The sequence below is a fragment of the Dendrobates tinctorius genome, unplaced genomic scaffold, assembly GCF_039654945.1.
Source record: "Dendrobates tinctorius isolate UK_male_01 unplaced genomic scaffold, ASM3965494v1 ptg000071l, whole genome shotgun sequence".
Taxonomy (NCBI): Eukaryota; Metazoa; Chordata; class Amphibia; order Anura; family Dendrobatidae; genus Dendrobates; species Dendrobates tinctorius.
The window spans coordinates 5,449,612-5,464,720 of record NW_027361739.1 but is presented as its reverse complement, the minus strand read 5'-3'; the positions used below and the strand labels follow the sequence as shown (position 1 = coordinate 5,464,720).

Genomic DNA, 15,109 nt, shown 5'->3' with positions numbered 1-15,109 from the left:
CATTAAAGTTCTGGATCATTCAGTGTCCATGATCTCCACAGTTCAGTAAGGAAAACACTGCCAATAAAACTGGGCAACAAAACTGGAAAAACATGATGAATAAATAAAAATAACTTTAAGGCACAATGGTGCAAATACCCTCCTGGGTAGCAGAGTTAGTTTTTGGTATGCTCTTTAATGTTGGTGGTCCCCTCCTGGGGTACTGGAAGCTGATGAATTGGGCTGCTTCCAGGGAAGAACTTCTGGACATCTTCTTCCTGCTTGTAGGTTTCCAAGGCGTACCAGCCACGCAACCCCTCATGCCGGTTAAAAGTGACGTACTCCCCCGGTTGCAAGTCTCTTGCAGGATGCCCCTTCCGGAGGTGTGACTCCACATCCCTCCTTCTGAAGAATAGGTCACTGATCCGCTTGGGGCCCGCAATGAAACCGAACCCCCGCTCATGATTTACATTGAGGACCTGTCCCCATCCTGTAAGCTTAGTGCTTCGGAATTGAGAGCACAGCTCATCTAATTGTCCCATGTGGAGTTCAAGCATGCCAGCCTCAGTACCTGAAAACTCAAGGGGTAACCCGTTGGGAGGGGTGGCGGTCATACCTGGAGCCTCCCGGTGGTGTCTTGGCTCCGGTGCAGACATCGGGCGGCAGCCGGTGGCAGCTTTGGTGACTTGAGCTGCCTGGTCAGAGGCGGGAGACGGTGGTGGAGCGGGTGGCGTCTCCGGGTCCGCAGAGGTCTCCGGTGGGACCTGTGCAGCCGCGCTAGGTCCAGGCGGGAGAGCAGCTTCTTCCTCCTCAGCTCCCGGGCCCTCCGGTAATTCCTCCTGGCAGGCCGCGACCAAAGGTAATTGTAGCGTGGAGGTGGAGACAGGCGCTGCTGGTGCCATTGCAGCAGCCGTCAGTTCCGCCTGTGCGGTGGCAGGTACTGCAGGTGAAGATTCCGGTATGGCAGCAGCGGGTACCACTGGTGAGGGTACCAGGTATGGAGGTGCCGATGGCGTAGGCCCCTCCCGGGCGTGCTGCCAGTTCAACAACCAGAGCGCCTCCTGCCTCAGCCGTAGACGGTTTGTCAGCTGGGTGATCTCAGCCTCCAGCTGCTGGCGGTCCATCTTGGAAGTCAGATCGGAGCCTTCAGCCAATGCGCCGGGGAGGTTCAGCTCAACCTCCTTGCGCTCTTCGGGTCTCCCTCCTTCTTCCATCATGGCGTTCTCTCTTTCTTCTTCTTCCTGTCTTGACTCTTTCCTGCCACCGGCCCTCGCTCTTCCTTCTGAGGGCGGCATCTTCTTCCTACTCCTCCATACCAGGCCAGTATATGAACCCCTCGGGGGGTGGGCCATGTTGCAGTTGCATAGAAGTTCAGGCAGGGGAGGCCCAGGACAGTTCGCGGTCTCTTCTTAGGACCACGCATATTGTCATGTCCTTCTTCTCTGCGCCGGCGGTCATTTTTAGAGTCCATTTTAAAGTCTATGAATTTGGTTATTCTGCACATTTTCAACAATGTTTAAGTCCAATAAATCTTAGGCACACAGAACCCGGTGGCACCGGGCTTCGTCATCCTGTTCGTGACACCAAGTTGGGTCGCCCTCCCATGGCCGCGGGGTAATCGGTACCGGGCCCAATGAGCTTCAATAGGAGATGTCATGGCAGCTGGGACCCGGCCCGTGGCCCTGGGTGCTCATTGTAAAAGGGGGAATGTTCGGTGTGCTTTTGATGATTAGAATGAATGAGTCGTGACACCACCTGTGGTGTTCGGCAATGAAGGTGTTAAGCCGCCGCTGCAGACAGATCCTCTGGGACAGATGGTGTGGTGCAGCAATGATGTTATAGCCCTCCACAGGCAGGGCTGAAGTCCCAGGGCAGAGTAGGTGAAGTGACACTTAGATGGTGTAGTGTCGGGCGCAGGGAAGGTAGCAGTTCCGGGCAGGTTGACGCAGGAATAAGTGGAGGACACCAGGGCATGTAGTTCCAAAGCTTTACTCACAGTCTGTTGCGGCACAAGAGCCCGCATCCGTGCCGTGTCCTCTGGGTCCGGAGCTCAGCCAACCTCCAGGCAAGATGAAGTACTCCTTTCCAACACTCCACCAACATATGTGCCTTTTCTGAACGTCTCCCTCTTAGCGCCTTTAGTGAAGTACTCACAGTACTGAGTTGCACTGGAGTTCCTCCTGTCAGATGTTCCTATGAACTCTACTTGTATGGTAGACAGCTGTAGCCTGCTTCGGGGACTCCTTACTACCTAGTCCCTGCTCACTATAGATGCTGTTGTGCCCCCAAGTCTTGTGTGGGAATAAAGTGGTGACAACTTCTATTCCTCCGGTGTCTGCTGCAGGACCATTAGTATCCATACAACCTCGGGGACCGGACCCCGGCCTTGCGCTTAGAACTTGGGAAGGGTTCTCCTCTAACCCTGATCCTTAGTTCTCTTCTTCTCCTCACGTTCTGTACTAATTCTTTCCTTCTTATGGAGAGTCAGGCTTTCTATCAAAGTTCCTTTCCTGTGCCAGCGGACCCAGGTCACTGAGGTTGGCTGCAGCACTTCCTTCATCCATCCCACTCAGGGGATCTCCTTTCACAGACTGACCTCGTCAGCATCCTGTGACAAACTGCCCAAATCCTACACTCTTCCCGCTCTTTTAGTGCAGACTAAACTCCACCCGCCTCCCAGCACGCTTCGTGTTCCTAGCAGGGAGCCACCAAAGGGTGCTTTGCTACGCTACTGTGTTGTGTGGGATGCAGGTGTTGGAGGGTGGTCAGGTGTCTTCACCTTACCTGGATGGTGGGGTTCCACACCTCAGGAGGAGTTGCAGTACCTTCAGGGGCGCCACAGATGCGTATCCACGGCAATGGAGACTTAGTGGTCAAAGGAAGCGCACACTGCAGGACACATCAACAAGCAATATGCAGAATATGAAATGAAGGAGACTAGAACGGGAGATAGGAAGACGGGAAGAAAAGAAACATGCGTGAGAGAAGAAAACAAGAGTAAGGATAATAGAAAGAGAAAGTGGAAGTGTACCTACCTTGAGTGAGTAAGACAAACAGTGATATGGTAGTGATATGGATGAATGGATAAAAGTGAAAGAAAGTGACTGAAGATGAAACAACAAAAAAAAAAGAAAGAAGTGAGAATTAATGAAAAGAACATAAAACAAATATAAAAACCACAAGCACAACACAAATTCACAAAAATGGGACAAAACTTAGGACTGAGGTCCTTGGAAGGAATGCAGTCAATCCTAATAATCCATTGAGCTTCCAGTTGGGCGAGTTTCTTTTTAGAATGTACTCCACGTTTGTCCATAAGGATACGGTCAATCCCACGTATTTGGAGCAGACTAATGTTACAGCCATGTGCCTTCTAAAAATGCCTAGGGATAGGTTTTAATTGTTCATCAGTCGATGAGTCAATAGCCCATTTGATGTCACGAGCGTGTTCTCTAACCCTAACACGGAGCTGTCGCGAAGTCAAACCGACATAAATCAAGCCGCAAGGGCAAGTGGCATAATATATTACACCCTTCGGGCAACATGTAATATGTCGTGTAATACGAAATCCTTTAGTACCATCACTGGATTGAAAAGTGAAACAACGTTCCAAATTGGCACAAGCAGCACAGTTTCTGCACGGGAAGAAGCCCCACCTAGGACCCTTAGATCCGAAAGCACATTCGCGTTCTGGGGCTTTGTAGTAACTGTGGGTTAAAAGATCCTGCAGATTTTTAATTCTTTGATACGTGATCGAAGGTGTTAGAATCATAGAATCATAGAATCATAGAATCGTAGAGTTGGAATGGACCTCCTGGGCCATTTGGTCCAACCCCCTGCTCAAAGCAGGATTCGCTAAATCATCCCAGTCAGATGTCTGTCCAGCCTCTGTTTGAAGACTTCCATTGAAGGAGAACTCACCACTTCTCGTGGCAGCCTGTTCCACTCATTGATCACTCTAACTGTCAAAAAGTTTTTTCTAATATCTAATCTGTGTCTCCTCCCATTCAGTTTCATCCCATTGCTTCTAGTCTTTCCTTGTGCAAATGAGAATAAAGTTGATCCTTCTACAATGTGACAGCCCTTTAGATATTAGTAGACAGCTATTAAGTCTCCTCTCAGTCTTCTCTTTTGCAAACTAAACATTCCCAAATCCTGCAACCTTTCCTCATAAGACAGGGTTTGCAGACCGGTCATCATTCTGGTCGCTCTTTTCTGAACTTGCTCCAGTTTGTTGATGTCTTTTTTAAAATGTGGTGCCCAAAACTGGACACAATATTCCAGATTAGGTCTGACCAAAGAGGAGTAGAGGGAAATAATGACTTCACGTGATCTAGACTGTATGCTTCTGTTAATACATCCTAGAATTGCATTTGCCTTTCTTGCTGCTGCATCACACTGTTGACTCATATTCAGTCTGTGATCTATTAGTATACCCAAGTCTTTTTCACATGTGCTGTCACTTAGCCCTATTCCTCCCATTCTATATATGCTTTTTTCATTTTTATTGCCCAGATGTAGTACTTTGCATTTCTCCCTGTTAAAAACCATTCTGTTAGTTGCTGCCCACTTCTCCAGTTTATTTAAATCTTTTTGAATCCTCTCTCTCTCTTCTCTAGTATTAGCTATCCCTCCTAGCTTTGTGTCATCAGCAAATTTAATCAGTTTACCCTCAATTCCTTCATCTAAATCGTTGATAAAGATGTTGAACAATACAGGGCCCAGGACAGAGCCCTGTGGTACCCCACTTGAGACATTCTTCCAACTGGATGTGCAGCCATTTACGACCACTCTTTGGGTCCGATCACTAAGCCAGTTATGAATCCACCTAACAGTTGCCTTGTCCATTCCATACTTAGTCATTTTTTTCAATAAGGATTGTATGAGAGACTTTGTCAAATGCTTTGCTGAAGTCAAGATATACTATATCTACAGCATTTCCTTGATCCACCCAATCAGTGATACCGTCATAGAAGGAAATTAAGTTAGTCTGACATGACTTATTAGTTACAAACCCATGCTGACTCTGTTTGATCACTTCTTTCTTATCCAGGTATTGACATACATGTTGTTTAATAATTTGTTCAAAGATCTTTCCTGGTATAGAAGTCAGACTCACCGGCCTATAGTTGCCTGGGTCCACCTTCTTCCCCTTTTTGAAGATAGGAACAACATTTGCTCTTCTGGCACTTCTCCTGTTCTCCATGAATTTTCAAAGATTATGGAGAGGGGTTCAAAAATTTCTTCTGCTATCTCCTTCAGTACTCTGGGGTGTAATTCATCTGGACCTGGAGACTTGAATTAATTTAGGTTAGCTAAGTGTTTCCTCACTATCTTTCTGTTTATAGATATCCTGGATTCTTCTATTCCCTTAATAGGACAGTGAATAACAGTTGATGTTACATTTCCTTTCTGAGAGAAAACAGATGCAAAATAGGAATTTAAAAGTTCAGCCTTCTCAACATCCTGTCTTACCATTTCATCATTTTCATCCTGTAAAAATCCTATAGCCTCTTTGACTTTTCTTTTACTTTTGACATATCCCCAAAATCCTTTATTATTGCTTTTGACATCTCTTGCAAGCCTCAATTCATTTTCAGCTTTAGCTAATCTGATTTGTGCCCTGCAGGTTCTGCAGACAGCATTATATTCTTCTTTAGATATGCCTCCCTCTTTCCATTTTATAAACTTTTTTTCTTCCTTTTTAGCATGTGCTTAAGTTCTGTGTTCATCCATCCTGGTTTCCTTAAATGCTTCCTATTCTTCCCTCTTTTCGGAATTGTTAACAACTGTGCTTTGAGAATTTCATTTTTCAAGATTTCCCATCCTTCCTGGACATTTTTGTCTTTAAGGATATCCAGCCATTGGATCCCTCCAATTATCTTTCTGAATCCCTTAAAATCTGCCTTTCTGAAATCTTTCCTTGACGTCTGAGTCTTCACAGGTCTTCCGCCTCTAGTTATCCAAAATTCTAAAATAGCATGGTCGCTACCTCCTAGGGTTCCAGCCACTTTTACCTCCTCAACCATTTCCTCCCTGTTTATAAGGATTAGATCCAAGGTAGCAGTTCCCCTTGTTTTCTCCCCTACCTTTTGGAAGATAAAGTTGTCAGCAAGAGAGGATAAGAATTTCCTTGACCTGTTAGTTTTGCCTGAGAGAGATTCCCAACAAATGTCTGGATAGTTGAAATCTCCCATGACAACTATGTCATATTTTTTGGAGAACTTGGCCATTTGATGCATAAAGAGTTCATCCATATCTTCAGCTTGCACAGGCGGCCTGTAGTAAATGCCAACAATGGTGTCCTTTCCATTGTTCTGTCCTTGTATTCTTACCCAAACAGTTTCCACAGAACTCCCAGTCTCTGAAGCTTCAATCTCTGTGCAGATATACGCGTTTCTAACATACAATGCGACACCTCCTCCTCATTTATCAAGTCTGTTTCTTGCAGATAAGTTGTGTCCTTCTAGTCTTGTATTCCAATCATGTGTATTGTCCCACCAAGTTTCAGTGATTCCAATGACATCATATTTCTTTTCCTGTGTTAGTAGTTCCAATTCTCCTTGTTTGTTGCCCATGCTTTGTGCATTAGTATAGAAACATTTTAGTTTGTGATTGGTTTCTCTTTCTCCAATATTTTTATTTATTAGATTCTTTTGTCTTTGTTCTTCCTTTCCACTTCTAATAGCAGAGTTCTCAATAGCATTTGTCAGGTGTATGGCTTTTTCTGGTCTTTTGCTTCCCTTCCCATGTTGTTCTAGTTTAAAGCTCTCCTTACAAGTGTAGCAAGGCGACTTCCAAATACTTGCTTTCCAGTCTTCGTAAGGTGCACCCCATCTCTAGCAAGTAGTCCATCGTATAAGTAGTTCACTCCGTGATCCAGAAATCCAAATCGTTGCTGACGGCACCGTCGACGTAGCCAGTTGTTCACCTGCAGAATCTTATTCCACCTCCTTGTTCCATGGCCATCCACTGGGAGGATGGAAGAGAAGACCACCTGCGCTCCCAGTTCTTTCACTTTCTTGCCTAAGTCTTCAAAGTCTCTGCAGATGGTTTCCAGGTCGTTTCTTGCGGTGTCATTTGTCCCCACATGTAGTAGCAGGAATGGGTAGTCATCTGTAGGTCTGAAGAGTCCTGATATCCTGTCAGACACATCTTTAATTTTTGCACCTGGAAGACAGCACATTTCTCTTGAAGTTATATCCGGTCTGCAGATAGCGGCCTCTGTTCCTCTCAACAGGGAATCCCCCATGACCACCACTCTCCGTTTCTTCTTCACAACATTTTTCTTTCTCCATCCGGGAGGACTCTGAAGGCGTACAAGGTTGCTGTTTGTTGGCAAAGTCTTATCCTGATGTATTTCTTCATCGTTTTCCTGCGTGAGAGCCTGGTACTGGTTTCTGAGCAGTATGGGTGCTGACTGCCTCCTGATCCTCCTGCTTCTCTGGGTCACATGTCTCCATTCCTCTGTTTCTTCAGGTGCACTTCGAATTTCTTCTCTTTCTGTAACATGAAGAGATAATTCTGCTCTGTCCAAGAACTCTTCACCTTCCTTAATGATCTTCAACGTAGCTAACCTCTCTTCGAGATTTTGCAACTTTTCCTCCAACAGTGACACAAGCTTGCATATTGTTGGAGCAATACATTTGGCCAGAACTGCATCCTGTTTGATAAGGGACCTTATTACGCTTTTTTTTTTAATATAACAAGCTAATATAGAACTTTCCATACACTAAGTATTCACTTTTAATTTTGATCCTACTATTTTGTGTATTTTTTAAGGCTATTACAAAAAAATACATGCTTTGATTGATTAGGCTAAAAGATAGACTTTTGACTATTCCCCTGCCCTGACGTGGCACTTAGATGTCGCCTCCTGTTGTATTTTAATTTTTTGTCTTTATTGAATCTAAATTTAATTCTGTTATTTAATCTTGTAATAATAAAAATTATTGAGTATTTTATATAGCTCTGGTGTCCATTCCTTCTGGGTTTTCTAGTAATTTTTTTTATGAATGAGCTTTCTCTATTGTATGCCCCCTTTTGGGTCAAAAAATGATTTACTTATTAGAGGGTATGGACTCATTTTGCTTTTTTCTTGGGTTCTGTATGTGAAATGGCCACAGTCTGAACGTGCTCTTAAACATTGCCCCTATAACAACTTATGCTCCGGCTCATTTCTTTGGTTTTAAATTTAGGAAACAAATAAACAATAATAAAAAAAAATGTGTGTGAAAATGTACATTCTGGGTGATGACAATGCTAAGTCTGACTACTACAGTAGGTATTCAAGGATACTTTGGCAAGTGAAGAATAGTTTATTTCAGTTTGTCCCTCTAGTGGACAGATCACATATTGCGTAGTTAATAAAAAAAAATATATATTCTGCAGTTTCTAAATAAAATACTGAAAAATATTACAGTTTCTGAATACATTTTTGTCTAATTGCCTCCCTGTGAGCTGTGTTTTCCAGTACTCCAGAAAATGAACTAATGTCTGCTGAGTTCTGTTGGCTTGCTAAATAAAGAATATTTATTTATTTTACTCATTTATATAGCGCCATTAATTCCACAGCGCTTTACAGACATTATTGGCACTGTCCCCGTTGGGCTCACAATCTAGATTCCCTATCAGTATGTCTTTGCAGTGTGGGAGGAAACGGGAGTACCCGGAGGAAACCCACGCGAACACAGGGAGAACATATAAACTCCTTGCATATGTTGCCCTTGGTGGGATTTAGACCCAAGACCCCAGCACTGCAAGGCCGCAAATATATGTCAAACCACTTTTTATATATACAGTGTATATTTTGTAATAGTAATTTTAATTGACATAAAAGCTGTTGCCATTCTTTCACCATCCCTTAGCACTATACTTCTTTTTCAGGTTTTCACTGGTATTTTTGCAGCTGAAATGTTCCTCAAGCTGATTGCTCTGGATCCATATTACTACTTCCAGGTTGGATGGAATGTCTTTGACAGCATAATAGTCACTTTGAGTTTGGTAGAACTTGGCCTGGCCAATGTGGAAGGGTTGTCAGTGTTGCGTTCCTTCCGTCTGGTAAGTCCTAAACCTAACGCTAAACTTCAGAGTAATGATGACATTGTTTGTGTTCATGCATACGTCTTACTATGAAACAATTATCAAACTGCGCCAGATAAAGAATCTATGCTCCTAATTAAAGTGGAATATATCAGAAAAAATCTTCAGGGTTTTGTAAACTCCATTCCAAGTCATATTTTAAGGATCGTTAATGGGAAAGACATTGGCTGTCAGGGTAGTTTCCAGAGATAAGCGAATCAATTCACAGGACCCCCAAGCAAGGGCCACATCAGTATTCTGTGGCGGCCATATGGGAGCCCTGTTAACTGCATCCTACCTGCCAACACATCCACTGCCTCTTCTGATCGGTAGCCATAATTGTTGTGGTGAAACACCCACATGACATCATGCCGAGCCAAATTATCAAGGGAGGCACCTGGGATTGCGGCAAATAGGAGACGGTTTGCAGGGAACCCGTCCAACAGATAGATACTGATATGGACACTGTCCCATGGACCTTCTGCAGCACATTATTCACATACATCTGTTTAAAGGGAACCTGTTACATTCCAAAATGCTAATAACTTTCAGATTTAAGGTTAATCTGCAGGTTAACAGTGTTCTGAAGCCGTGCTGGGTGCCGCACTGAGAACCTGGATGTTGGGAGGAAATGAAGAGTATTCCTACTGGCAGGTTCTGGCTTTCGGTCATAGAGGCGCGGCTCAGTACACAGTGAGCGGCTTCTGTAAATACTCCTAGCACTTTGACTGACAGCCGGTTCTGCAGTGTATCAGTACAGAGCCAGATATCGGTCAATCTGCCAGGGTGTGGTTACAGCCGCTGCTAACTATACACTAAGCGGTGACTGAAATTGCGTTGGATGCCCCTCTATAACTGAAAACCCGAAGCTGCCAAGAGAATAAAGTTCATTGTCTCCCGGTAGTTGGATGTTCAGTTCTGCAGCTGTGCAGCTTTGGAACGCTTTTATCCTGCAGATTAACCAATTATCTGTAGGTTTTATAGCATTTGGAGACATAACAGCTTCCCATTAAGGAGTATTAGTACCTCCAACAACATGATTCTAAGAACATGAATGCGATGTATGTGAATATTGTGCTGCAAAGAAAATTCCTTAGTTCCCACCCTAGTCACAACACTTTCCTACCCTACTTCTGCAAGCTTAGGACCTCACAACATATTATGGTCCCAACAGGTTTCTGCCTACTTCCTGCAAAAATCACATTTTGTACATCAAGTATATGACTGCTGCAGCCAATTACTGGCCTCAACAGTGATATCAGCATATATACCACCTGACAACTGAGGCTAGTGATTGGCTGCAGAGGTATTCCATGTAAATGCCTCAGAGACTACTGGAAGAGTAGTTAGTATAGTATAGGTTATTTTTTAACTTATTCTATGTTCTTGACTCACCCATTTTTAGCACAAGGCACATGGATATATTATACTGTATATATATTTTGTAATAATTCTCATACTGTTTTATCCTTCTAGCTTAGAGTTTTCAAACTTGCGAAGTCTTGGCCGACACTGAACATGCTCATCAAAATCATTGGCAATTCAGTGGGCGCCCTTGGGAATCTCACTCTGGTCTTGGCCATCATCGTCTTCATTTTTGCTGTGGTGGGAATGCAGCTTTTTGGAAAGAGCTATAAAGAGTGTGTGTGCAACATCAACTCAGACTGTGTTCTTCCACGATGGCACATGAATGATTTCTTCCATTCCTTCCTCATTATTTTCCGGATCTTGTGCGGGGAGTGGATTGAGACCATGTGGGACTGTATGGAGGTGGCTGGACAAGCCATGTGTCTCACTGTATTCTTGATGGTCATGGTGGTTGGTAACCTGGTGGTGAGCCTTTTATTTATAATATTGCATGTACAGAAATATTTATTTTGCATATAGCATGTTATGGGCTGATACTGTAGAGATAAGTTGAGCTTAGTTCCATGGAGATCAAAATGGGCCATAGTGCCATAGGGTTAATATAACTGTTATATAGGTTGCTTTAAAAGCTATTGTCTCGCCAACAAAGAGTTAATCCGCACAGCCAGGAAGCTTATTCACCGCACAAAGAGTTGTGTAAACTGATACTGCAAGTATGCGTATTGTAAGAAGTGCTCCAGAAACCAGGGTGCCACTCCAAAGCAATTAGTCACAGCGGCTATACCAGAAAGGAAAACGGATGGCACTCACCGGTTAAAATCTTCTTTATTCAGATACTTTAAAACAACGGCATAGGGAGGATGGGAGCAGGAGTGGAAATGACGACAGCCGTTTCGCGCTGCAGTAGCGCTTCTACTGGTCACCAGTAGAAGCGCTACTGCAGCGCGAAACGGCTGTCGTCATTTCCACTCCTGCTCCCATCCTCCCTATGCCGTTGTTTTAAAGTATCTGAATAAAGAAGATTTTAATCGGTGAGTGCCATCCGTTTTCCTTTCTGGTATAGCCGCTGTTTAAAAGCTATTGTATTTAGACCACCCTTGAGGTCCCAAAGACAAATCAAGCATACACAAATCTTGATGGCTATCCTTTAAAATTGGCCAATAATGTAGGAGAAAGAGCTCATTATTTCTCGATCTAGTATGGGTGTACATTATGATAAATACAGACTGTGTGTGTGTATGTATGTATGTGTGTGTGTGTATATATATATATATATATATATATATATATATAATGTGAGCAGAGGACAATGTTATTTATGGCTGTTTGGTTAGCCACTTTTAAGGGTCATTTGCTGCCAAAGCTGCAGAGAGATGTCTTTGTGCTTTAAAATGAAGTGCAGCAGTCCAGGTTCTGACAGACCTGAGAGGGGAATAGTAAAAGCTTGACAGCTGGACAAACCATTAGTTAAGCTCTATTCTAAGCAGCCAGACATTTCCTCCAGCATTGCTTTACAGTTATAATAGGATTTAAGGGAAGCAACTCAAGTAGCAAGGTAATCCTTCCCGCATAGAAAATAGAAAACTGGAGGAAGGTGTCCAGGGGTATAATGCAGATATTGCAGATATGGAGTGATGAGATACATATATTAAGGTGCTATTTAAATCTCAGCATCATGTATCAGTTGTACTAGTTGGAATACTCCATCTTATTTGCCTTTGGCCTGTAGGACATACAGAATGAAACATTGTCAGTTATTGCATTTTCCAGCAGAACTAAAAAAAAGATGCTAAAGCACCAGGGGTTTTGAAATTATTGGTATCAAAAATGCTAGAAAAGCTTGCGTAAACTTCTTTACAAAAAAAGATGGAAAATGATATGTCTCTTAAGATAGATGTTCCACAATCACGGATGGAGGAAAGAAGCTATCACACGCAGATGACAATTCAATATCTTAACTCTCAGGTAGCCAGGAATCTTGATGGTTTTATAGTCTCTGTTCTGTCCTCACTAATGAACCGGGATTCATGTAGCTTATACAGGCAGTTAAACCGCTATACCGGGGGTCCAATAAGGAGACTGTAGTTGAATCTGTATTTTATTGAACGTGGTGGTATATTGGCACCGTGAAACTACAAGAAAAACATATAAATACAATCAGTACTGGGTTCATAGGAATACATAACATACATGATCTGCACTACTAGCTGTGCAGGGGAGAGCTAACTAAGCAGGCTGATCTAAGACAGAAATTATATACAGGAAGCATGTTTACGTACCAGTGATGCTGACACAAGGGGAGTAGAGAAATGAAATGTTCACAGAAAGCAGGCTTGAGAGAAAATGTAAGACTGGAGGGAAAAATGGGGGCTGGACTAAACCATAATGCTTTGCAAACTTACCAGGGTGCTTTGCAAGCTTTCCCAGAATACATTGAGAATGGAGGGAAAGTGAAACTAAGACACACAATAACACTGCAGTTATGACTCTGGCCACTAGATGGACCCAGAACAATGAAAACATTAAATCTATGGCTGAAACTGAATATTCTGGATATTCACAGCAAATCATTGTGTATATATATATATATATATATATATATATATATAAACAAGCAGACAGTCAAAGATCATGAATCATGTCGGAGACAGAACAGTCTCACAGAAGCAACAGCGGGTTTACACTTGCAAAAATTTGCTGATGCTAATCAGTACGTGCTTGCAATCTCCTCAGCAGCACCTTCTTCTATTTTTTGTTTTCTTAGAAGCACAGAACTCATCCACAGTACTGGTCACAGACCTAGTATCAATCACTTCTTTACGTGCTGCACTTTTGGCCTATTTCATCACTTTTCTTCACACAGTCATAATTCCTCTATCAGTCTCTGGCACGCTTCTCTACACACACAGTCATCAGCTTACAGACTTCTCTGGAAGGCCAATCTGTCACCCATCTGTCAAATGCTCTCTTCACAGTCACAAATAAGCCCCCCATGCCTCTATGTTCGGTGGCAGCCTTTGCCCTCTTCTAATGGCTAACGTACTACACAAGGGACAAACAGCAGCAACTGCAGATCAAACTGGAGCTCTTCTCATGCTCATCTGTGGTCCTTATGAGACCTGGGATAATGTATCTAAAGTGGTATTTTGCATTATAGGTGCCCTTTAAATATAGTAAATGATTATAGATCTAGATTAAATTTGTCATACAGGTTGAAGTCAGTACATTCATCTCTGTGTTGTTTTTAATTCTGTTTCCAGGTGTTGAACCTGTTCTTGGCTTTGTTGTTGAGCTCCTTTAGTGCTGACAGCCTTTCGGCCTCCGATGATGATGGGGAGATGAATAACCTACAGATTGCCATAGGAAGGATCACCAGAGGCATCGACTTTATAAAGAAAACTGCCATTTCCTTTCTACCATTTAAGAAGAAAGAACAGAATAAGGAGGAGGACAAGGATAATATTGACGATGTTAATAAGGAGAGTTTTGCTCTGAACCATTTAAAGACTGAAGAAGAACCTAAGCCTGAATGTCCAGCTTTTGATGGCTTTGTAAAAAAGCCACGTTATATCATGACTGAGTTAGATCATATTAACCTGATTAATAATCCGCACTACAGGATAGAAGTGCCCATAGCTTCTGAAGAATCAGATGTGGATTATCTTGAAACAGATGAGTTCAGCACTCAGTCTGAGTTTGAGGAAACAGTAATAAAGCCTAAGGTAAAGCCATAAACTACAGTCCATAGTTATTAATATTTCCCATGTATATGCCATGTTTACTATTATTTAACAAGCTTGCTATAAAATACTGTATACTGTATGGCTACTTCAGTACTGAGCAAACCTGGACAGCTGCCCAGGGCTCACTGGGCTTGAAGGCCCATGATGATCTGAGGGGCAAATGTGCCCAATTTTATTGTATCAAAAGCCAATCCTAGATTTGTAATTCTGGACTATAGTAGGTAAGAGGGTAATCTGTTTTACAGTGGGTACGGAAAGTATTCAGACCCCTTAAAATTTTTCACTTTGTTTCATTGCAGCCATTTGGTAAATTCAAATAAGTTCATTTTTTTTCTCATTAATGTACACTCTGCACCCCATCTTGACTGAAAAAAACAGAAATGTAGAAATTTTCGCAAATTTATTAAAAAAGAAAAACTGAAATATCACATGGTAATAAGTATTCCGACCCTTTGCTTAGTATTGTGTAGAAGCACCCTTCTGAGCTATTACAGCCATGAGTCTTCTTGGGAATGATGGAACAAGTTTTTCACACCTGGATTTGGGGATCCTCTGCCATTCTTTCTTGCAGATCCTCTCCAGCTCCGTCAGGTTGGATGGTGATTGTTGGTGGACAGCCATTTTCAGGTCTCTCCAGAAATGCTCAATTGGGTTTAGGTCAGGGCTCTGGCTGGGCTAGTCATGAATGGTCACAGAGTTGTTCTGAAGCCACTACTTTGTTATTCTAACTGTGTGCTTAGGGTCATTGTCTTGTTGGAAGGTGAACCTTCGGCCAAGTCTGAGGTTCTGAGGTTCAGAGCACTCTGAAAGAGCTTTTCATCCAGGATATCTCTGTACTTGGCCGCATTCATGTCTCCTTCAATTGCAACCAGTCGTCCTGTCCCTGCAGCTGAAAAACACCCCCATAGCATGATTCTGCCACCACCATGTTTCACTGT

The 15,109-nt window shown here is 43.0% G+C and overlaps 1 protein-coding gene across 1 annotated transcript in view; it reads left to right on the top strand.

Moving 5' to 3' along the window:
• Positions 1–15,109, top strand: part of SCN4A (sodium voltage-gated channel alpha subunit 4) — a 177,115-nt gene that overhangs the window by 143,139 nt on the left and 18,867 nt on the right. The window contains exons 14-16 of the mRNA XM_073582357.1: positions 8,866–9,039; positions 10,537–10,893; positions 13,689–14,150. Of these exons, the coding sequence (XP_073438458.1) occupies positions 8,866–9,039; positions 10,537–10,893; positions 13,689–14,150 (993 nt within the window). The remainder of the gene's footprint in view (positions 1–8,865; positions 9,040–10,536; positions 10,894–13,688; positions 14,151–15,109) is intronic.